A 25,546-nucleotide genomic window follows, 5' to 3' on the forward strand; every position below is an offset into this window, starting at 1 on the left:
GGTGCAGTGAGACGTCTTTGCGTTTACCTCCAAGATCTTGTTCTTCTGCCCCTCGTTGACCTTTCCCGCCAGGCAGCAGTGGGCCAGAGCATTTTGGATGATGTGTTTGTTGGACTTGGCACTGGGCTCCTTGTACAGCTTCGGTCCTGAATGAAAACACAAGTAGGAAAAGTCAGTGTGAGGCTGTTGCCATAGCAACCACTTGGTTATGTCGCATGGGGGAAAAAAAAGAAAAAGTCTTCCGTCCCTATTTTTACCCTCCTCTTGATAAATAATGGATGAGGAATTCTGCTGGTTGCGTTTGTCTCTGCTATCAGTTCGTCTGAAATAAGGAAAGCGAGCCCTGAATGCGGCACAGGATCGAAAACATTGGATTGGAAACTCGGATGGAAAAACTGAAAACTCTGTTCTGACGTTCTTGATGACTCAAACTGAAACAAGAAATCAGAAGTCAGATAGGAAAAAAAACCAAAACTTGTTTTTCAGTCTTTGTTTCTGTTGAATACTGTTTTCACTTTGTCACATATTCTTAAGGGACATGCATCTGTGGAATGGGCAACAACCAGAAAAAAGACGACGGTATCTTGTTTTTAGAATAAAGAAACGGAGAAAATTAAACAGTTTTGTTGACGGGCGTAACTCACACACGCTCACGTCTGCTGCCCGTCCAACAAACCTCACTGTGTTCAAAGGAGTTTGAACAAAATAAGATTGATTCAAATGTCTAAATCTTTTGTTTGTTTTTCATTGTTGGTGTTAGTCGTTTCTTAATCACCATGTCGGTGTTACCTTGGTCGGGTCACTGCCGGGAAAAAAAAGGTTGGTGATCACAATGGGACTTACCTGGTTATAAAGACATAAAAAAAAAAAAAAAAAAATGAAGAAACAATCTACAAAACACACATTTCCTTATTATTTGCACGGTTTATATATCTCTTAATCAGTAAAGACGGCCAGTCCTCAGTTCACACGTTGACCTACCAGTATACTCTGTGTTGGATGTAACGGAGGAGGTGGTGGATCCATTTTCCCAGTCCTTCTCACCATTCCTGCTGCTGGAGCGACTCGGTGAGAGGAAGCCATCTGCGGAGTCGGGTCTGCCGCGCACAAACACACACAAGACTGACGGTTAGATCAGCTTTTCTTAAGGGTTTTGTTTTCAGCCGAAGCGCTGTGACATCTTTACCGTGAGGAAGCATTAAGCAGCAAGACTTGCAAGCAGGGTTTAGTGCATTTAAGGCCAACAAAATAAAGTGCAACACATGGCATCTATTGGCTCTGCGTCACTCTAAGACGGGTAGCGCAAGACATTTTAGTGATTTTTCCAGTTCTTGATTATGGAGAATGAATACCATGTATCCACCTGTGTGACTGTGGGGATTCCAATAGTGGGGACAGTGATACAGCAGGAGCAATCAAAGCCAAACTTTCCACATTAACAAGTCATTGTAGCTTTGTCTTTCTTCCAGCGCTGGAATTACATGTCTCATCTGAATTATATGCAGCTTGATATTATCTAACCATAAAGACAAAACCTCTAGGATTAATGACTTGATAAGATGGATATTGTAAGCGGGGGGAAATCTACAGGAATTGTGTGTGATGTGGAAACTATTTTGGTGCTTCATCAGGTGTAAAAAAAAAAAAAAAAACTGTGAAAGTGAGAATTAGTGAGGAAGGCACAGCAGAGATGTAAAAGCAAATAACAGCAGTTTTAGGAAGTTTTGATGGCAACACTAAAAAAAAAAAAAACTAAAGCATCAGGCCAGTGCTGGTGAGGAAAGCAACAAACAAAAACTATGTTCTGTCTGAATCAAGAGCTCGCCCATCTCTGATAAAACCTGCAGTGAGGGAAAGGTTTCAGAGCAGGATTGGGCTCTAAGGCAGTGCAAAGTGACTTAGGACTTTACCGCCAGCAGAAACTAACCTTCTCCTTCTCAGTTTAGGAGAGTTCAGAAAGTAGAAGAGGCTGCCCGAAGCTAAACTAGCACTCCTGACATGTGTGGCAGGCAGGACAGAAAGTCATCAAAACAAAACAAAACAAAAAACAGGAAAGATTTACAGCTGGCAAGTGGAGTAAGACTGGATGCATAACTAAATTCATGTCAAACCGGGTTTTCTCACCAGCTGTTACAACAAAAACACAGCAGCACCCATTTATCTGCAAGCTTATAGAGAAATTTACCCCATATATTCTAAATGCATTTAAAGTATTCCCTGTACATTTACAATGACCGTCATGTGCAAAACAAGTAAACTTTGTTGACAAGGCGAATGACATTCATGAGCCTTACCTCGGTCCTCTCTTGTCGGAGTGGACACTGTCACTGTCCCCGAGGTTGAGGGAAGCGAGGGACAAGCTAGAGACTGAAAAGACACGTTGTCGTGAACCTGGATGTGAAGAAATGAGACGTAGCGCGGCGCGACACAGTTAGACAGATGAAGACCTCACAACACCATCCACTCTGTACCAAAACCTGTCAAAAGGCCAGTGCAGCCTCCGCGCTATGGTGAATATTCACCCTTTCCTCTGTTAAATGCGTGTGAAACAGATACAGACGGTGGTTTTTTTCCAAGTCGGGCTTCCCCTATGAAGCACCGCAGAGCGTCATTCCAAGAATGCAGTGATTGAAGCTCGGTACCCCCACACTTTGAATATCACTGTGTGGTTGTGTAAGTTATTTATTCCAGGAGATTTGAAGGATATATTAAATGTATTTATGTTGGATTGGCACATGACAGAGTGGCAGCAACACAATGATTGGACTGATGGGATGACCTGGACTCCTTGGTTACCTGTGGCAGCCCTGACTGGGGTTTTTGGGGAGTCCATAGTGTCGCGATGAATGGATTTCGGGCGACCCCGCCTCTGCTTCGCCCCAGTGGCTGGTCGGGCCTTGATAACCGTGTCCATGTCCTCCATCAGCTTCAGCTGCTTCCTCCTGAGGTACTCCTGCTTGATGAACTCCTTCCTCGCCTTGTCCTCCTCCTTCCTGATCCGTTCCTCTTCTGCTTTCAGACTGAAAACATGGAGAGATCTTGGATGGATAAGAAAAACAATGGTCTTGCCTCATCGGTTTATTCAGCAATCAAACTGTCAAGGCGTCAGTCAATATTGACTACGGTAATCACGGTCACTGGGACAACATTTTTTAAAACGTTCTGCTGCTCACAGTAATTTAGATTCAAATAAACTTGCTTTAACAAACTAACTTCTGGGAGCATGAGATATACATTTGGAAGTTAAGTGTATTTTCAGGTATAAAATATCAAATGCATGCATATTAATTGAACGAACTTACAGAAATATATCTAGTTGCTGTAATGACATTATTCACCATATTTTATTGTGGTATTTACTCTTTTTGGTCACAACTTGACTGACTGAAACTGAGAAGGGCATTTTTCTCTGGTAAAAAGATTACAATCTCTTCCCTGGTTTCTCACGATATGCACTAGTCAACTGTACTACTGACAGTGTGCAAAAGTGAAACTAGAAATCCCAGAACAAGAATAAACTGCTAAATGACTTTTGGGGTATTTTAAGACAAATTAATAGAATATATAATTTATTGAGTTAAATCAAAATGTCAACTTTTAGCCCTAATTTGACTGTAAGTGTGAATGTGTGTAATTGCCTGGCTCTCTGTGTGTAATGTGAGTTCTTCTGGTGGGTACCCTGCCTGGCGAGTACCCTGCCTGGTGAGCACCCTGCCTGGTGAGTACCTTGCCTGGTGAGTACCCTGCTTTGTGAGTACCCTGCTTGGTGGGAACCCTGCTTGGTGAGTACCCTGCCTGGTGGGTACCCTGCCTGGTGAGTACCCTGCCTGGTGTATATATATAATAATAATTATGCACACCGAGCTTCCTCTTTCTTCTGCTCCAGCTCCGCTTCCAGCTGCATCTTCCTCTGCTGACTCTCCTTCTCCCTCCTCATCCTTTTCTCCAGCAGTGCAGCCCTCTTCTGGGCCATGTTCTCCTCGGCCTTTCCATCCTCCTAAAGTAAAGACAGACACTTGCCTCAGGTAATGGAAGCTCAAAGATTGACACCATTTCTATAACAGTTAATGAATATTAATGAAATTAATTCAGCCGAAGCAGATGTTGAATTTAAGTCCAAATTGGTTTTAGGTGGAGTTTTACTCAGTGAACATCCCTTTTTATCTCCCCTCATGATATACGTTATTTAATGTAATCCTTCTCCAATCCGACATTTCCACAGCTGTTTTTTAATTATTCAAAGCAGCCCCAGTTTTCTGACCTACATCAAAGCCCAGACAGTAGCAGGCTACAATCTAACCAACTATATATAAATGGGAAGATCATATTGTCCTCCTGCAATTTTCTCAGAAAAATTCATCTCATGCAACATATAAGAATTTGTTATGATTTTACTTTGATAGTTATTCAAAGGACTTGACATTGTCTTGATTGGCGATCCTTTGGCGATTATTGGTGGTCAATGGAGGTCCCATTGTTTGTATTTTAAGACATTTAAACAAAACTTATTCAATCTTGTCTTTAAAATTGTACTTTTGTTTCGTTCCAGTTGAGTGATTATAGTTGTAAAGAAGCACATTTGGACATAATGAACTATCATTGGATTAAAATGTTCGGACAGTGGGGAGAAATAAATACAAGTTTTGAACATTTTGTTTATTCATATGTTTCAAATCCTACCTTGAAGAAGAAGCCGTGGCATGTCTTCTGTTCATCGTCCTGACCTTCCACGTTGTCCGGCTGCGCCTCCAAACCATCGTCAAGCGACAGATCCTCCGCTGGCTTCACGACTGACAGAGGGACCTCGATCAAATTACTTTTGGTTTGGCTGGAGGAGTCTGGATGAGGGGGAATATCTGTGGGTGCCACGGTAAACGACTCCACCACAGGTTGGGTCAGAAACTCGGGGAAAGACGAGCGTATGGCGGGTTTGAGTTCTGCAGCGGATGTCTGAGCTCCTCTATTCTGATCATCTACTTCGATATCTGCAGTCGTAGAATGGCCATGAGCGTCTGTTTCCAGCTTGTGGGCATTTTTATCTCCTCCACTTTTTTGCGGCGAGTGGACGATGCATACACCTGCCCGATCCCTCTCTGGGGAGAGCACCGAGTCGGTTTTCTTGCTTTTTACACTCTCCGGATTGGCAGTTGCTGGTCTCTCGCTCATGTAAGCGAAGGAACTTGCCAGCGGCTGGCAAGGAGAGAATCGACGTAGTCTTGGGATGCTATCGACTGACTGCGGTGCAGTGAGAACTCGATTGTAGGGGGCCAGCTTGAGCTCGTTGGGCCGAGCAGTCCGAGGATTACGTGAGTGGAAGGAGGCCGACTTGCGTTTGATGCTGGTCGGAGAGCGGTGGGCAGAACGGGGGGAGTCTGCCGGAGACGAGGGTCCTGAGGATCGAGTGACGGCCCGGTTGTGTTTTTGTGGCGAGGGGTTTGGGTGTGAAGGAGGGATGACCCAGGCTTGTTGATGTTGTTGCTCCCTCATGGCCATAATCACCTCTTGTTGCTGAGCCAGTCGCTGCATCTCAGTCTGGAGGAACGCTAGAGAGTGGTTGAGTTTGTCGATAGAGCGTGTATACTCCGTGAGATCCACTTCGGTCAGTTGAGCGGGACTCTGGCCGCCTTCCTCCCCTGCACCGGGGGACTTTTGCCAACAGGAGGCTGTGCTGCTTTGCTCCGCCCCATCAGGTGTGTCTGCCTTGCACCTCCCAAATTTAAAGGTGGGACTTGTGCCCGCTGACTGCCGCTCCCCTTCAGTTTTCCCTCCTTCCTCTCCACTCGCGGCTCCATCGCCTTTCCTTTTCACCACGTTGAGGAATGCAGAGTGTCCCATTTTTTGCCGATGTCGCGTAAAAGCAGCTTCCACTTTCTTCTTCTGTGCTTCAATGGCTTTCCGTTTCTCCTCCAGCCTCATCCGTAACTGCACCATCTCTGTAGCCATGACTTGTGCTGGGTCGTTGGGTGGAAGCTGGACATTTGGAAAGGGTTTCTGCGGGGTGAGAGCCGGCGGAGTGTGTTGATGGATCGGGCTGTGCTCGGGGGTCGGCGCCCAAGAGACCGATAATGGAAGGCCAAACTCTGAGCCCTCTGGTGTGGTCTTCAGGGAGCTGCTGCTGCCCCGACCTGAGTCAGGTGCTGATGGATTCAACTTTTTCATCTTCTGTTCAGCAAAGCAGGTCAACTTCAGCGCGGAGGGGGATTTGCTAAGACTGCTTGGACAGGGGCTTGGCGTATCCATATCCAATTCCATGTTGACTGAGCAGTCCCTCAGAGAGGAATCCTCATCGAGCATATCTTCCGTTCGGATATGGATGCCGGTGTCGACCTCTGTCGTGTCTGTGATGCTCAGAGGGCCTTTGGAGTCCCCCTCTGACGCTGCATCCAAGCCAGCAACAGCAGCCCCGTGGCTCTGACTGTGCAAGAAAAACCCACTATTGATGCCCTCTGCTGGAGGCCGACTTGGGCTATGGATGATCTGGAGGGCCTCCTCCATGGAGGGAGCTGGTGCCATGACACTTCCATGCCCATTGGGGAATGCTTGCATGTCTTCCTCCAAGACGGCCAGGCTATCGGGGCAGCCCTCTTCTTCAATGGCAACACTCTGACCGTTTACTGGCTGGAAGGACAGGTTGCGCTTCATTCCTCGGGGCATGTGGTGTACCTTGAACCCAGAACCATCGTCAGTGCTGACGGACCTGACCATACCACGCATGGAGGAAGGAAGGCCAGCAGCACCATCTTCTTTACTAAAGGGGATGTCAAAAGACACTCCGTAAGGCCCAGACCTGAACAAAAGACAATCAAACAAATAAAGTAGTTATTTTCTCTACTTGATGAGGGACTACATCCGAGTATACTCTATAAAAGACTTAAAATCAAAAAATCTTGTTATTCTTATGTTGACCTGAATATCATCCATTATTTTATATAAAGTCTCAGTCTGAATAGGCTTTACATGATCAGTCATGTCACCTTCCTCAAACACACATTCCCACAAACACACGCGCACGCACGCACGCACACGCACGCACGCACGCACACACTCGCACAGCAACATGGGATTCACTGACTAGGCCAACAGAACTGAGTTATGAGCAGGTACAGATGGGAACTGAACTGCCAAACTTGTGATCCACGTGACCAACTGAGACACAGTCGGGGCGTCACTAAAATTAGACCAACCTTTTTTCTTTGGGCCAGGTGCCAAGGTTGCCATCAACAAAGGACATTGAGGTTGACCTCTTGATTTCTCCTGGACAACGAAAGAATTAAAAATGAAAACAAACAATTTATTACAAGCAAAAAAAACCCCACAAAAAAAAATATATTATTTATGGGCCAAATAAAATTTTCACATATGATGACAGATTAACTACCTGAGCTTCGAGGTTGCGGACGAAGAGGCAGACTAGGAAAAAAAAAAAGAAAAAGAAAGGAAAAGACAATCATTACATAATTCCATTTATTTGCTTTTAAGATCTTGTTTTTCTTTGGACAAATTGACTTGTTTCAGCTGATCAGCACCTTCAGAGGGTGAGGAAGGTTTTTTTTTAATCCTGGATACTATATTTTAGACGGAACATACCTAGGTCTTTCAGGGCTCGGTGGTTTTTCCATGAAACTTCTCTTTGTTGCCTTGGAGATGGGGATCACTGGCATATTCCTTAACAAGGATGAGGGCTCTGAGGTGGGACAACAGAGAAAATACATTAGACTGTGATTTTATAACGAACAGAAACATAACAGTGTTCCTTTTCCTTTCGAGTGTTTCCAGAGAAAACACACAGCGCTTCACTGTAGCATCATTACTTCTTGCACTTACTAGCACCTCTTTACTAACATGATACTAAAATTGAAGTTGCAACAACAGATCGTTTTAAAAAGTAAGAAATAGGAGATTACCTGTGCTCTCACTCTCCAGCACTCTGGGCTTTACAAAAGATGGCTTGACCACTTCAAACCACCAAAAGAGCTCTGCCATGAACACCAGGTAATTATTCTGGAAATAAACAAACAAGAATGAAATTAAAAACACAACGTTGAGGCGTACGTTGACGTTTCCAGTTCATGAATCTCTCAAGACCAAATTCTGAACTGTCTTTGAAAAAGCTTTAGCCTCCCATTCATTGTGCATTCCTCCAGCAGGTGTCTCAATTGAGTGCTACTGCAAAACCACAGTTGATTTGTAAGACCCGCACACACATGCACACACGCACACACACTTGCAGAACGACAGCGAATGAATGCAGCGACGCAGGAACGACCTTGAGGAAGCACGCCCTCTCCCCACCCTCAGTCCATGGTCTCCAGACAAAAGACAATGGTGCACAGCTCAGCTCTAAAGGTACCTGAATCCCCTCATCAGCAACATTTTGCTGTAACGAGCACACACACACACCGGGACACACATACAACCTACATACACTGCTTAAATTGCTCCACTGCAGTCCAAGAGCACACTGGGAGGGCCAGAGGCAATTAACACTAGAAACACTGGACGACTCAGGATGCAGCACTATACTTTTTTTTTTTTAAATTACTCTGCAGCACACATGCTGCTATGCAGAGCTGCATGAATCTAAAAAGGTAAGTGGGCAAAACAACCAAGTGCAATGTTTTTAACACACTTCAAATAACTTCATAAAAAAAAAGTACTTTGTCACAAGAGAAAATTAGAACTGAGTTGGTGAACTACATTTTCCCTCTTAGGTACATTTCTTCTTTCCATGACCATTCTGGCTAAATGCTGGTCAGTGCAAAATTACTATTAAATGCCAAATAATGATGTTACCTTCAGTTGTGCTCAGCATTCCTGTGAGTCAAGAAGACCAGAAAAAATAAAAAGCGAAAATTCAAAAGGAAAGAAGACAAAGAGCAGACCAACGAGGAAATGAAAATCTCCTGTCATATGTCCTTCGCAGACTCGTGGCAGCAACCCAGCCTCACTTCTTGTCTGTTCCCATCTGTTCCTCTTGAGTACTACTACGGACACACCAGGTGCGAGAGTTATCGCTTAATACCAGCCCTCGGCATCCACACAGGCACACAAAACACCCTGATCTCTGAACAACCAACCACTGCACTACTGCCCCACCTATCGCTCCACTGACTGGCATCACCACCCCATGGGCTGCAGGACTGCCAGATCTGGTGGTTTGGAGATTTTAGTATGTGAGTGATCCTCAGGGGGGGGGGGGGGGAGAAAAAAAAAAACAGTAACCTGATTGGTGATTAGAAAGAAGCTCAGAGTTGAGGGTGATGGGGTGGGGTGGGTAAAGCTAATCCACTCTGTGGGGATAGACACAACCCCCCCCCCCACGTTGCCCTGTACATGCTCCAAAAACCCACCATTACAGATTATAGTGATAAAAGTCAAGTGCACTGGCACAGTAAAGAACTTCAATATTTGACTGCATTTGTAATGTAAACAAGAGGCCACACTACACATTATAGCATCACAGTCAGCATGAGACGAGGCAAAGCAGCACACGGAGCATCAATCTCCACAAACACCAGGCGGTAGAGTTGATTATATCTGATTCTCAAACAGTGGTGCGTGTACACCTCTTGGGGGCAAATCATACATATATATATATAGTTTGATGACATTTATTTGAAGAAAATATATAATTAGCAAAATAGTACAAAACTGAAAATGAATAAATGTAAAACCTATGAAATTTATGTTATAAGTAAATAAGTACTGAGTCCATAGCGAACAGGTGTAAATCTCCACTTCTGTATGTTCAGGTCAGTCATAATGGTGCAGAGCTCCATATTTTCTCAGGTGGTGCACGCTGTGAAAAGTTTAAGAACCACTGGATTAAAAGATCAGGGTCCAGCGGCGAGACAGACAGAGTCGCTGCAATCTGGGAAATCTGCTTCTTGATTCACTGCCAAGTGGATCAGTCTGCTCGCACTCGCCTGTTGAAAATCCAGAGTATACGTTGTGTTTCTGAAGGAAGAAGTTTAAAAGAGAACATTTCCAGAGTAGTCTCGACCAGCGTACGAGTATAGCACCATCAATTTCATAAACATGTAAAATCATCCTTCAAAATATTCCAAATATTTGAAATCCAAACTATTAGGCTGAACTCATATTGATCAGCGTTATTTGCAATAACACAGCAGTCAATCTAAAAATACTAGGGGGGGAAAGAAACTGTAGTTGTAGAGAGTGTGGAGATAGTCATATTACTCATAAGCAAAAAACAATTATATATAAAAAAAAAAATCAATGTACCTCCAGTATGATTACAAATGTACTAGAGGTGGTATTGCACCTATAGTTAGAGTAACTCTGTGTGTGTCAGTCCACACTCAAAAAACCAACTAAGCAGTATTTCAGTTTACAAATCAGAAATATGTTTGTTTAGCATGAGCATATTGAGTTTCATGTTGTTAAATGGTTCATTCTAATACATGTTGTTCAGATAATATGAATAACTGGGGTTCAATCTACTTAATATGAATAGATGGAAATGTGTGACATGATTAAATTAACTCAACAAATAATTTTTGCGTTTGTGGAAATGACTGAGAATTATTTTGTTTCAGCGCAATGTAATATGAGCTTTCATCTCCACAACAACTCAAGAACCCATTGCACTTTTAGAAATGTCATTTTATTGCAGCATACTGTACAGTGAAACTAACATCAGAAGCTCACATACGGATGATAAACTACCCTCAAGTTGAAAACACTTGTTGTCAATTACTTTAAGTATGTTAATTGCTTTCCTCAGAGCTACATTAGGAATGCCTCATGATTAAAAAAGAAAAAGAAGCGAGAGACAAACAGTAGCAAAAGCCCAGAGCTGATGAATTTCCTTTTTTCTCTTCCATTGGATCCAGAGATAGTAATTTAGATGCGCCGTGAATTAATTAAACGTGGGGCCAGTAAATGGGAGTAGGTGGATGTGATTTACTATCCTGGTGTCCATTAGGAGAGAAAGGCCTTAAGTAATGTTTGTGATGTATGACTGGGGGTTGGCTAGTAAAGCTCTGTGCCTGGATAGAGTACAAGGAATGTCATTTAAAACAATCCTGCTTTAATAAACCATCATAATGCTTCATTTGAAGCAGGAACAGCCCATTAATATTTCATAGTTCTGTGTATGTAAAGCTCTCCATAGTAAGTGCTAGGACGTTAACCTCAATATTGCTTTGGAAGAGTCATGTTTAAGACTGGTATCTGATGTGAAAAGGTTAATATTTTCAATTCAAAACTTTTGGAATTATTTTGAGAACCATACACATTTAAAAGAAACCACATAGCTTTGATAAAATATAGTGTTTGACCCCAAATAAAACTTTGGCCAGGTATTTATTTTTTTATTTTTTTCAAACTGAGAGCTTAATGGCAAACTACATTATGTTTTATTCTTGGCTTTAAAAAAACATGATGAGATTTTGACTATTGATAAAAAAGAAGGAACATTTCACAAGAAATGATCAATAATATAATAATTAATGACAGAGGCTATAAGCTGTAGCCCTCCTTCACACACAGGCAGATTTTATGATTCATTCAGAACGAAAAAAATTATAAAATATACCTTCTTATGGATTTTAGCCATTGAGATGCAGGTAGAAAACAATGCGATCTAATCAAAGCTCATCTGTTCAGTGTGAAGGGCAGGATTCACACAGTGTATTTTTAACTATGTGATGGTTTTATATGCACATGTTTTATCATATCCGTGGCGCCACTTTCCCAAAATAGGCCGGCCCTCTTTTTTTTTTCTTTTTCCCCCACATCACCCTCTTTCTAATTGTTTCATGCTCTCTTATCACTCCCCCTCGTCTCTTCTCTCCTGTTTCCATTTTCTTCCACATCAACACCGCCCTCACGTTACACCCCCCCAGATGTCTCGGCTCAATCTCTCTAATAAGGTCTCTAATAGTGTGACGGGCCACGAGTTACAGGCTCTTGCAGTATGACTGCCTCGAATCTGGGTCAAGGTTATAGACTAGAACTGGTTCTGTATGCAGTTCTGGTTGCAATGCTTCTCGCAGGCATAGACTCTCTCCTACTGGGATGTTTTCTTATCCCTCCTGAAATCAGTGTCAGCGAAAATATTGTTTCTGGGTGGTTCACCGTTTTTTTTTTTTTTTTGCAGTGAATGAACATGTGCTTTCGTGCTGCTGCGATGAGGACCAGGATCACATTGTCAGCAATTTGGAGTAAAGAAAGGCATAAGCACTCTGCTGCAGGTATTATAATGAAATACATTTGACAATGTCAATATAGTTGCCACCATTACCAGACCTCATTTCTGTAGAATAAGTGACTGTGGGGCACAGCACTGGGGCCACTTGCAGCTTTCCAGCCTCTCTGAAGTAAAATATGAAGTTTAATATATTGTGGACAGAATAATTTGCTTTCACTGTTTACTGGCACATTTGATAGGTGTCAAGAAATCAGAAAAAGACAAAAAAGTAAGGTTAAACAGTTAAAAAATATAGAAAACAGTGTCAGCAGTTCGTAACTGTAACTCTTTAGCTTCATGAATATATCTCTTCTTCATGTTAAAGATTATATATTAATGTATATATTTTCTGGCTCCAGAACAAATTTATTTGATGGCTCGAAGGTGAAGCCATTGTCATTCTGCTGGTCCAGACTGCTCGCGACTATTTCTTCTTTTTATTGTCTAATAGGAAAACAAATATGCAGCATCCAATGCCATTTACTTAAAAAAAGATTCATTCCATTACTATTTCAAATGAATTTGAATGCCCTATTTTATTGTTTATAACAATTGAATTGTTGTTCCAAGTTACATTATACAGCCCGTGTGTAAGAGTAAAAGACACGCGTGTTTGGTCAGTTTCAATAATCATCTGGGGCCTGGCCTTTTTTTGTGACCTCCACTCAATCTGCTGAGCAAAACTGTCCTGTAGCAGAGGACATGCTGAGGTGACAGTCAGGAAAAGTCAGACTCATCCAAACATATCTGTTTTTTTTGTTGTTGTTGTTGAGCAGCTCCTCTGGATGCACTGAGCGCAAACACAAACACGGCAAAGTGGGAAGGTTACATCATACCAACAGACAAACACTCGCACCCTGTCATTATGGTTTCTGCGACTGTGACTTTCATGTGAAAAAAATCGTGAGTCAGATTATTTTGGAGTTTTGTGGGGATTGCAAATAGAAGCTATGGCTCTAATTTGCTGGGAGGGAGAAGGCACAGCGACATAAAAACAAAATCCATTCCCGAACAGAGAACGACCAAGAGAGAAGTGTTTTCAATCAAAAGCAAATCTTTTAGAGAAGCAAAATATAATTAAAGCTGCAAGCATCGTTGAATGGGTCCTCACACACCCACGCACGTTCGACCGTGGTGCATGTTAAGGTTTTGGTGAACATTAGAGTGCGATGGAACTGTGGGCTAACAATTCCATCTAAGTGTCAAAAATGGCAAATTCTGTGGCTCACAGAATCTCTTGGATTTACCCCGGAGGAGGAGCTTCACACGTTGGGTTTAGAGCATGGTGTCATGACATTTTTCTGTGTCCTGATCGTGCTTCATACCCCTACCGATCTCAAGGATGATATCAAAAGGTTTTGGGGCCATGGGAAATGTGAAAATATAATTCCTTAAACTTCCACCTACCAATAGGTGGCGCTATGACTGTGAATGGACATTAGCATGTGGATGTGTTCGGGTCAGCACTGTGATGACACACGTGAAGCTTCAGGCAGATCGCAGCATGTAGAGCAGAGTTACACATCACTTCCTGTTTCATGGCGAACCACCTGATATTTATTGGCGCGCCACGCCCACGCCCACGCCCACGCCCACGCCCACGCCCTTTGGGTTTTGAGTGAGATTTCGTTATGTTTTCATCAGGAAGGCCAGTTGTATATACTGAGCAATTTTCAGGCCTCTAGGACTTACCCCCGAGGAGGATTGTGTTTCACCCATAGCGCAAAATGGTGGACTTCCTGTTGGGTTTGGAGTGTGGGTGTCAGTGACATTTTTGTGTGGCTCGATGTGTTGCATATGCCTACCAAATGTCTTAGACATAGGTGAAATGTGTTGCCTGTTTTAGATGTTCCAAATGTGAAATCAATATTGGGGGCGCTATGGAGACATTTTACCAGACACACGCGCGCAATGACTGTAAAATTTAAAATGGTTCATCACTTCTGACTTGTGGGCAAATTTAGGCTGTTGGAAATGCAGCAGCTTGCACAGTAGAAGAAAGTAAAATAAGAATATTAATAAGAATAACAATAATAATAATAATAATAATCTCTTGCATTTCGTTAGCATCTTACCGAGAATCACTAAAATGGGAAAAGACAGAAAACGGAGGCAACAGAAAACAGAAAAAAATTTAATAAAAATAATTTTATGAAACACAACCAGAGAAAAGGAACAGCCATATTTTTCAAAGAATAAAGACTAAATAAAGACAATAAAGGAAAAAAAAGGTTCCGAGTTTGAGCACAGTCGCAGTAAAGAAAAGAATCAGAAGGGTGATGACCTTAAGTAACGTAACAATAAGGAGAAGAAACCTAAGCCGGGGACAGCCCGTCTGAATGAGCTCTGCAGCCTTGCGGTTGCGAAGACAGAAAGTTTGAAGTTAAAAGTTATTTTTTCCCTCAGCATGACTCACCACAGCCGCCAACGCTGCTGCTCGTTTCTCCTGTTCCAATTTCCCTTTTTGAATGAAAACCACACCATATGGGCTTCTAATCTGTTTTGTCCTAAAAAACCTGGAAACAGCTCTACAGTGTTTGGGGGAAATAACACTCAACTTAACTTTGTGATTTTGAGCCAGCCTTCAGAAATGCAGCCATTACTTTCATTCAACTAGTACTTTCGGCAATGGTTTAGGAGATTAAAGTGTGATTGATCTTTCCAGTACAGTATTGACTATTGCACACACTGAGCAACTGAAAGGCTTGCAGCATTAACCAACCAACCAACCAACCAGCCGACCAACTGACCAACCAACCAACCGACACACAATAGCAATAATAATACTTGATGATATAAGAAGCGAGTGAGTCTGGAGCAGTACCTTGAGGGTGGATGAGGCATAGAGCATGTCCTCCAGGCTGAAGTGGCAGCAGCTGTTCAGGTTGTCCTTGCAGAAGTCTTGGATGAGCTGCAGGTTGTACAGTCGGTCGGCCAGAGTCATGTTCTCCTTCAGACAGACGTCTGGCAGGGCAGAGCAAGCCATCATGTGTCAGTCAGTGTGACGCCTCTCGGAATGTGATGACTAAAGTTGGTTTCGCTTCAACAGCCACCTCAGTGAATTTTACTGCGCTGACGGGGATTGTTTAAGATCCAAGATGGATGAGGTGTGTTCCAAACAAATTCTGTGTGTCCTTTAAAAAGATATCGAAACAAGCCAGGGTGCTCAAAAATCTCAGGACCATGACCGATTGCGACAGCAGTTTGACTTAATGAAGAACTGGGCGGAGCTAAAAGGTAGAGAGAAAAATGGCGACTGATTAATCCTTTATCTCAGTGTTTTCTCAGCTGATGTGTTTAACTGTGTATGCAAACAGTGGGACTGTGTATGAGATTGTGTTTGTATGTGAGCCCTGTCAACATTTCTAATCAGCAGTGTGACGTAATCATGTCACACCTATTGTTGTTGTTTTGGATTTTTCATCCATTTATTACACTGTAAACATAAATAACTTCAGAATTACCCTGGAATACATATATACGTTACAATCTTTATCAAGGTTATCATATTCACAGTTCAAACAATGAGCTTTCACAATCTTCTGGCTTTCTCTTTTTCCTCTCATTTAAAACAGTCACTGTTAATCAGTACTACTACACCGGAGCCGATAAAGAGCAAATGGCTCAATGCACGCTGTATAGTTTGCTGCTCTATCACAGAATTAACGCAAGAAAGTAATTTAAAATGCACACTCGCTCTTATGAGCAATTCAAAGTGATCAAAAGCACCTAAAAAGCATGTCTTTGGATTTTAGGAGGCGGTTGTCCCGTCATCAGAATATCAACACTCGACACAGGAAGAACATGAGAAAAAGCCCAAGAAGCAAACCTGGGTCTCCTCCCTGTATTTAACAAACATTAGAGATGTAAAAATGCGATCAGTTTTACTGCTCCCAGTACTCTTCCTTTGAGCTTTAAACTCTTGTGCATTAAACCAATACGCACAGTAATTCTGTACTCTGCTTCTTACCGTCCAGGGGAAGCAGGTGAGGGCAGTAGAAATGCATCAGTGCACCGAGGGCTGAGCCGTCTGTGCTGTCTTTCAGGAGATTGTCCACTTGGGGGATCCAAGGAGCTGGCTGGGTTAAGGTCTGTTCCTTTCTGTAGCGGGCCTGCGTAACGAAAAGATGCTATCAACAACAGAGAAATGTGCAGAACCACATTGCCTGTATCGTTTGTTTGTCCTTCTTTAACAACGGCTGTATAATGAGCAATCTAGCAGCGGCTGCATGTTTATTCTATGCTTGAAGAAGAAACAAACACTTTAAAAGGCTTGATTAGATCTACTCATGTATGAAGGTAAGTGAGTTTCTCTGGAGCCTTCCTGCATAAAACGTGTCAATTCCATTAAGGGACACTCACTAGTAAAAGTATTGAAATGGATTAAAGCCATCATGAGCTATCAAAGCTTAAAAGTGCCGTCACTGATCTGATCACAATTATTTAGTTCTCATAATATCAAAAACAGAATAATCACATTGTTGGCATGATGAGTAGGTTATTCAACATGCGAATATTCAGTATTTATACACAACACTGTAAATTACAATACTGTAGATACGGGGATGTGCAGAGTAGAGAATGACTACCTGTGCTACAGGTGAAGGCTGGCCCAGAGAGCTGCCAAATACTCCCAGACATTCAAATTCCTGAAATTAATCTTTATTTTTCTAATTGTTCTTGGCATGTCTTCTGATTCCCAGGAGGTAAGACGCTCAACTGATGAGCGCCTCATCATTATCAAGAACAGGGGTAATATGGAATCATATAGCTTAAGAGTACAAGGATGGGTTTAAGTGGACAGCGTCTTATTCTCTCATGAAGAGCAATCAACATATTTCCTCAATCTTTGTCACACACTCTATATCTATTTTGGTTTTTAGTCTCGACATAACATCACAATGGACAAAGCACAATATGTGACTTTGCGAATCAAAAATAAAAGGAATTAAAAGAAAGCGAGGATATGCGTTCAACAAAGTCACAAGCTGATGGATGCATGGTCACATCATGGGAGTCAAGACAGAAAGCGATGGGGACGATGCACGATCACTATGGACACAAGTATGCCATTGACTTACAGGCACAAGCTTCATGTACCACTTGGTTGGAGACTGCAGCAGCACAGAAAAGGAAGAAAGAAAAGAAAGACGACACGACACAGATACACAGAAAAATACCTGTTAGTGAGATTAGTCCAAACACGATTAGCGTTGCAAAGCAAGACGTGACAGGTGTAGGACTACACGGAAAGGACACCTTCCCCTTTTTTGTTGTCGCGCGTCCCACTCAACTGAAATAATCCTGAAATCATGTTTAGTGTGGAATTTAGTTTTGAGGGTGAAGGTTTGACTTTCAGAGGAGGTGCTGAATTAGTGCAACCAAATGCGGGCCACTTTGTTATATATCAATAATAGGAGAATTGGAAATAGGATGTTTAAACTTCCCTTTGAAGTCAGAGTGAAGCAAACTACTTCTTTTTAAATGTGAGGATTTGAGAATGTATTTGTGAGAGAAAAAAAAAGCTGTGATGTATTTAAAAAAACTAATTTCTGGGATCATATCACTCCGCTGTTTCATTAGTTTAAAGTTTATTTTTCTGATAATAGAGGTCTGAAACAAAGAGCCGATGAGACACAAACTATAGTTTTGAGCTGCATGATACAAAATCAATCAGTACATCTCATGATTGTGAGTTAAAACGGGCTCTTCCTGCTCAATGCAGCCGATCCCACCAATGCAGGCTGGCTTGAAATTCCGTCCACTCTCTTGCAAAATGTTACATTTAAACCTTGATACACTTTTTTATTACCGCAAACGTTCTTATTGTTGGGCCAGTTCATATAACCCCCTTTCAATAAGAACTGCCTGCTGGCATTCCAAACACGTGGAAACGGTATTGACCATAAAGTAGACAAGTAATAAACTCCAGCATGCAGACGTTTCCTTTCGAATTTCCTTTTTAAAATGCATTTCAATCAACTAAACCTTCGAGCGAACACAACACTGTCCCGAGCAGACAGTAACTGTGTTCAACCATAAAAAGGAATCGAAGACTTGCCTCGCTATTGTTTTCCGAAATGTTCCGAAGAACCTTTAATTGCTCATTGTCACGTGAAGTTAATTTGCAAAAGCTTAGATAAACAACATTCCCACCGTATCAACGTGGCCGTCTTGCTTCTCAGTGACAATGTGAGCCGATCCCAAAAGAGGAGCGGCTCGCCTCAGTTAGCAGCTAATTCCCACACGACCAGGAAGCATCAAAGACCCAAAATGTAAGTGCCACTCAGAGCGGCTGGCAAGTCCTCAACTTCAAAGGGAAGCAGCGGCTTGTGAGAAACTGCCGCCGCTTTGTACCGAAACTGTCAAAACAAAAATTCGAGGCAGCAAGAGGATAAGAAGATCAATAGTCACTTTCCTGGGTTCCCCCTGATTTGATTACCGTCACACCTCTTTGGAAGCACTTTGAGGAGCGGTACCTGATGTAATGTAATCTGCAGTGTATTTGTCAGACTGTGACCGGATGCTCTTTGAAAGAGAGTAAAAACTGCTTGGAGACCGTTTAGGGATAGAAGTATGCAATTTCTTTTATGTGATATACAGTATATACACGTTTCTGCCCGTTTCAATTTTGTTTTACTTGAGTTTAATTTTAGATATGTAAAGACACACATTGCAACTTTGCTCTTATATGAATAGAAAGGAATATCTTATTTCACTTGGCTACTTTCCAACTGTTTTAGTCGTTCTCGAAATCCTGGTGAGCGTCTTTTCACTTTTTTCTATTTCAGCAATAATTAATAATTGGGTCTACATGTTCACGGGTTTGGCTGCAATAAGTTGAATATTTGCAGATGGAAATTAGAGCGCTGTGGAGGGACAGATAGGAATCCTGTGCTCTTTCATTGCCTTTCATTTCATGACCAGACAAAGTCACAGCAGACCCGCGGGCTGACGCAGACATGCGGCTGGCAGCGGCGCGGCGAAAACAGAAGTGGTAGTTTCGGGGGCTGCTAACTCCTGGACAGTCAAGGTTACGTTAAGGACACTCAATATGAAATTATTTCAGTTACACATACGGTGCGACACTGAAGTGTTTTTACAGTCTTGTTTCGATCGCTTTCTTCATACCAGTTTCAAAAGATGTTTAGCAATATATGCAAAAGAGGCTGTCTTATCCTGATGGTTTTCAGAGGTGATGTGATGGTCGCACTCATGAAAGATATTTCACCAGGAATATCTATGATCCAAATGAAAATGCAGAAAAGGTGAGTGGGATGTTTTACTAACAGAAGATGAGTGTTTGCTGTCGGGACATTCTGATGTCAAGGAGATGATGGATAATAACTTATGTGACCTACCAATAATTATTGTATTCACCCTCAACTTATTATATTTTGTCACAATTTCCTTTCACAAATCAAAAGGAAAAAACTGTGAAAAGGAATTTACTTGACCCCCAGACTATTTCTTTTTTGCTGCCCCCTCCACTAATCTTTCTAGTATCCCCCAGAGGAGCCCTGCAGGCCTCCACTTGGGGGGAGAAACTAAAAAATTGAATCAAATTACAGATTTGAGTTTCTTGGTGTTGAACGGGGTGACAAGAACTGTTAATTCAAACCGACAAATCCACCAATCAAACCCCTGCGGAGGAGCAAAGCTCTAATCTATCATCTCTTTATAGTAGAACACACACACACACACACACGCCTGGAAAGTGCACGCGCTTCTTATTCATGTGTGTTTTTACGTTTGTGTATCGCAGCCAAAACAATCATCCTCTCATCCCGACGCGTCCAGCTCGGCCCTTGCCACGTCAAAGGATTAGTCCAGTCTTCTCTATCCCGATGCTGCCTCAGCATTTCCCTCCACACGCAGTCCCCTCCACCATCCCCACCACCCTCGCTTCTGAATGCAATGCAAGACGCTAAGACACAGTTTCCCTGCTGAGTTACATGGTGCCGTCCACAAAGGGTAGGTGTCTCTCTGTGTCTGACGGAGTCTGCCTGCGTGACTCACACTGCAGTCATACAGCAAAAGACAGAATGAGGGGGAAGTGTGGGGAGTGATAGAAGGATAGGGGAAGGATGGTTGAAGCTCTGAGACAACAAAAATAAACATGGGCATGTTTTTTTTTTTTTTGGTGCATATCAGTGCAATACGACTTTAAAAATAAATCTCAGTCCATCTAATAAAGTTATACTTCTTCCTACCCTCTTCTCGAACATGTACCACACATAAAGTAAAATTGGAGGGTGTGTTGAGTGATCTCTGGATTACTCGTTTGGATGAGTGTCTCTCTTTCTTTTTTTATTCTTTCTGTTTGTTTCTATTTTTATTTTTTGTACTTGTTCGGAAATCAATCGATCGATCAATCGATCAATCCATCACCATCTCCATCCAACGCATGTTCGTTCTGATTTGGTAATCAAATAAAAAATTAAAAATATATATATATACTGTATACACACACACACACACACACACACACACACACACACACAAACACACACACACAGACACATTATTGTTTTTTTATTAATTTTTTTTGGATTACCCAATCAGAACAAACTTGCAAACACTTAATCCTCTTTGGTACAAATCTCATCGAATACAAAACTCACTCTTACTTACTACAAAATCCAGAAAACTATTGAAACTACTGAGCAGCTGCGGACTCCAGTTAACATGAATGTGGATGTCTGCAGCATACAGTGACTGATTTTCACCAAAGCTGAAATGGAAACAATGTCAGCCATGAGCAAGAGAGCGACATCACCATGTGGATGCAGATCATACACAGGCACTGATCCGCATGAGCTGCCCAGAGGTTACAGATGAGGACGTTAACAAAGAGCCAAATCTACAGCCTGCGGGCGAAATAAATGGATGCGCTACCACTCATGTAATAAGCAGACCTGGCTCAGTATATGACACAGTCAGTCAGTGACATTATGCTTCACCACAAAAAAGTTTCAACATCAGGTTTGAGAAAGAAGCGGCCAGTTCAACTAGCATTAAATTTTTTTTTTTAATAAAATCCAATCATGATGCGATTACACTTTTCGATTCAACTGTGGTAGAGTACGTGTCCTCCTTTGTGTTGGATAGCTGAAATGTTCAGTGCTGCGTCTGCACGCTGACTCGTCAGATCAGCCTCAAACACATGCACACAGGCGTGCGCACACACACACACACACACACACACACACACACACACACACACACACACACACACACACACACACACACACACACACACACACACACACACACACACACACACACACACACACACACACACACACACACACACACACACACACACACACACACACACACACACACACACACACAAAGCCTCCATCCACTTTCTGCAGGCTAAAACACACAACGGGGTTATGATTTTTCCCCATGGATAAACTTTCTAACTTGCAGAACATCTGGACAACAAAAGCAACAAAAGCTCCATTGACAGTGTTGACTCACACAGTAAGTCGGCCTGACAAGACCTGTGGTAGAAATTAAGCTTGGAAAGGAGGAACGGCAGATGTAAGAGCAGTTGGAGAAAAGCCTAAGGAGTTCAGCAGAGATCGAAACCAGGGCAACACAGAAATGTGGTGAATTAAATTAGCAAGAGAAAAGAGGGAGGATTGAGTGGCTGAGGGATGTGAGCAGAGCATTTTCATGGTTACTGAACGTGTGTTGAGGGGGTTTGTGACTTTCAGGGGTCAGTAAAACTCGCTGAAAACTACTGGCGATGCATAATGGAAGATGGCAGAAGAAGCAAAGCATGAAGGGTGAAGATGGAGGTGAATACATGAGTGACATCATCCATACACACCCTGCCCTCGAGAAGATGCAAAGTCAATTCTTACTCTTGCTGCAGCATCGTGATGATAACTACTGTTTTGTAAATACTGTTTGTTGCCACAATGTCATTTAAACACTTCACAAACATGAAGAAGCTTCAATTACAAAGAAATTGAGATGTATCATGACAAGAACATGAGCTTCCAGAACAAAGATGCCTCAAAGTGCTCTAAAATCAGAATGGCTGAAATAGATTTCACTCTGGAGCAGTCGATGCCCTTTCTGCTACAATACTAGCACCAGACAAGCCAAAACTTCTTATTTAATACCCAAGACTGCTTCTGTAGCAGGAACACATCCAGCAAATTTGACAGACTGGGATTTAGGCCAACTTTTATCAAAGAAAGTGTGTTCGAAATTTTGACGGTTTCTATTCATGTACAGTCAATGTGGACTGCTGGTTCACAGTAGATGACCTATGTTGACGGGAGATTGGATGAAATCGCTCGTGAGAATGTTGACGGGAGCATCCCAGGAGAGGTTGCGATGGTTTGGCCTCATAGCAGACCGGCTACGAGACCCTTACTTCAACTTTGTCCATAGCTGAGATGAATAAGTGTGTGTAAACACTGAAATGCCCTTCACATTCTTCAGTTTTGTTTGCACTGTGGGCTTGTCTTCCAGACGGCCTGCTATATCGGTCACTACACGGATAGATGCAGCGAATTTCTATTGGTTTCTACTCCGTTATCACCTTTTGTTCTTTAACTTGTGGAGAAAGGGTTACCATGAGAGGACACGATATATCTCTTTTTTATTCATCTTTGGGCCAAAATATTTCTTAATAAAACAGAGATTAACAAAAACCAATGTTGCTACCCTGGCAACCACGTAACAGGTTTTTATATTTCTTACATAACATTACATAGTGTGTGAGAAATGAATCGATGTTGTGACCATGTGCTCCAACATGGCAACAGCAGTTTGGCCAACACAAAAATACAAAAACCCCACCAAACAAAGGATATTCACACAGGATTCACAAACTCAACAGCACTTTAAGATCTGTTTGGACAGATCACCTTTGTTCAACATTCACTAAATACCTGGATCACTTCCAGGATGTCTAAAGAGCCGTGGGCCGGATTTACACTGCTTCAATAGTGATCTTATTGTGAAGTGATTGCACTGACTGGTTACAAGTGCACTATGGAGGAGTTCAGGTGGAAGAAACTTAATTCATAACTTTAAAAGACACAAATGGATAATAGTGATTAAGAATGTTCAATTGTGTCCTTGTGTTAAGAAAAATATGAATCTTGTTCAAACAATACTAAAAGTGTAAAGAGAGGATAACCTCAAGTGCAGTTTAAAACACAGATCACATGATATTAAAGTAGATTGTGCCAGTGAGTAGGGTTATAGAGGATAAACCAGTGTTACCATCTTCTCCAAGTTCATTAAGTCTCCTGCCATTTTGTTCTGAAGGCAGTTCAGGGTTTGCTTCCTGGGAAAGAAAATCACCTCGCAACTTGTCTGATGGTGCGTTTGTCAACCTTTGTCTGTCTATGTAAAGAGTGTGGGTTTATTGTTGGTTATACTTCCCTCACCTAAACCACAGGTTGACGAATGAACATCATGCACTGACTGCACTTGTAGGTTTTCAGTCTGAAAGGGTTTCAATCGTTTAACCTTCAAGCCAATTTTCTGGTAATATTGTCACACTGATGCCTTCGCTGCTCAAAACCCCTGCGTCGTCCAACATCGACCTCCCAAAATGTGTAACTACATGTCAAAGCGACGCAGACAACAAGGGCTGGAATTGGTCCGCTCATTTCTGGAACTCCACTTTTCCGGTTTGTTCCAGATACACACAAAATAAAACTTGGTTTGTTTGGAAACAGTTGGATGTTTCATGCAAAGACACACCATCTTGTATCGGAAAATAAAATCTACCATGCGGTTTTACGACAGATCCTTCAGAAACGTGATGCTCCATAGAGTTATGGGGATGAATTACTGACGCGGAACTTAGAAAGGTCCATGGAGGCAACAGACCGATATTCGCGTTATCTAGACAGAGAAACACACACCAGACTTAATTCTCACAGAACAATGGCATCATGTCACAGCTGGGACATTAGCATGTCGTCCAATTACACCGAGACATGTGGAACCGAAGGGCCGGGCGTTGAACCATCAAAATACAACCTGCTCTGAGCCACAGTTGCCCATATTTACATGCATAAACAATTCCATACTCTACGTGAAGCTCAAGCTTCTTCTGTATTTCAATTTCAATGAGTTGAATTAGAAAACATATCGCATTTTGAATTGAGTGATGTAAATACAAAAAGGTGATCAAATTGCCTTTTGTAATCTAGTTGTTGAAAGTATGGTTATATGTTTCCTTCCAGGTACTTTAAATCCACCAGTGAGTGAAAGTGTCTTAGTGAAAGTAATATTGCAAACAGCAATAATTAAAAAAAATATATATTTCACAGACGCAAAAACACACTGGACACACGAGGATGTGTTAGAGAATTATAAATTGTTGCCGATAGACATGGTTATATAACAGATTCGTCCTTTGGGCAAGACCCTGAATGTTGGTGACCTCACACTAAATGACTGGAGAGTGCTGATCTTCTGGTTAGGGCACAAACGGAGCGACCGAGGCATGTTGAGTTGTCGAGTTGGATAAATGCATTATGATGTTGAAGCTGTAGCCTTGCATTCCCTCTTTTTGTGATTTAATACATACAGATTGAGGTTAGTCCAAAGCTCAGACACTTGAAAGTGAGATTTTCCCTCGATGCTTGCAGTTTTAACAGCTTAAGTTCCGTTGAGGAAGTCGCACGCAGGCTTTACGGTGACTCAGACGTCCGAGACAAGTGTCTTGTCAGTCGAAAAGGCAAATGTGGTAAATCTATTAAGTGAAGCCAAGGATTTCACTGAGAGCGAATCTGTCCATCAAACTTGTCAGAAGTTTATATGTTTATGTGTGTTGTTTGTGGTGAAGCGGCAAATTACTCACCCGAGGACTCCCGGCGGTCTCAGTACTCTGCGTTTCCTTCTTCCTCTGCTCCTGAGCTACAATATCTTTCAGATATTCATTTACCTGAAAGAGAGCACACGTTTGACCAGAATTACCATGAGCAGCATTTTTGATGGAAAGGAACAAAAGTGGGTACTTTGGCACTCTCCAGATTTTTATCGGGGAAGTGCTTGTCCACGGTGTCCTCTTATGACATGAACACTCCTGAATGGAAAAAAAGTTTTCAACTGTGTGAACATGCCTTGTGGTCGTTTGGGAACAGAAGTGCCCATGGCAACTTATATATCTCAAATACGAACCGTTATACCTGTGTTTGGTTTCATGACCAAACCTGAGGGTCCATGGTTCATTTTAAACGCTTGGTTATTGAAATTGTAATTTACTAGCAGTGGTTAAACATTTCAGCCAGTATAGCATTCAACTTGAAAAAAAACAAAAAACTAAAACAATTCCATTTTGAT

The 25,546-nt window shown here is 42.2% G+C and overlaps 1 protein-coding gene across 1 annotated transcript in view; it reads right to left on the bottom strand.

Annotated features, from left to right (window-relative positions):
• camsap2a (calmodulin regulated spectrin-associated protein family, member 2a) overlaps window positions 1–25,546 on the bottom strand; it is a 46,778-nt gene that overhangs the window by 953 nt on the left and 20,279 nt on the right. The window contains exons 4-16 of the mRNA XM_080473993.1: window positions 25,065–25,148; window positions 16,185–16,326; window positions 15,039–15,178; window positions 7,905–8,001; window positions 7,588–7,684; window positions 7,379–7,410; window positions 7,185–7,254; window positions 4,681–6,787; window positions 3,861–3,997; window positions 2,797–3,020; window positions 2,295–2,367; window positions 982–1,097; window positions 28–146 (exon numbers count right to left, since the gene is read on the bottom strand). Coding sequence (XP_080330119.1) covers window positions 28–146; window positions 982–1,097; window positions 2,295–2,367; window positions 2,797–3,020; window positions 3,861–3,997; window positions 4,681–6,787; window positions 7,185–7,254; window positions 7,379–7,410; window positions 7,588–7,684; window positions 7,905–8,001; window positions 15,039–15,178; window positions 16,185–16,326; window positions 25,065–25,148 — 3,438 coding nt within the window. The remainder of the gene's footprint in view (window positions 1–27; window positions 147–981; window positions 1,098–2,294; window positions 2,368–2,796; window positions 3,021–3,860; window positions 3,998–4,680; window positions 6,788–7,184; window positions 7,255–7,378; window positions 7,411–7,587; window positions 7,685–7,904; window positions 8,002–15,038; window positions 15,179–16,184; window positions 16,327–25,064; window positions 25,149–25,546) is intronic.

The sequence above is a fragment of the Lipophrys pholis genome (assembly GCF_963383615.2).
Source record: "Lipophrys pholis genome assembly, chromosome: 10".
NCBI lineage: Eukaryota > Metazoa > Chordata > Actinopteri > Blenniiformes > Blenniidae > Lipophrys > Lipophrys pholis.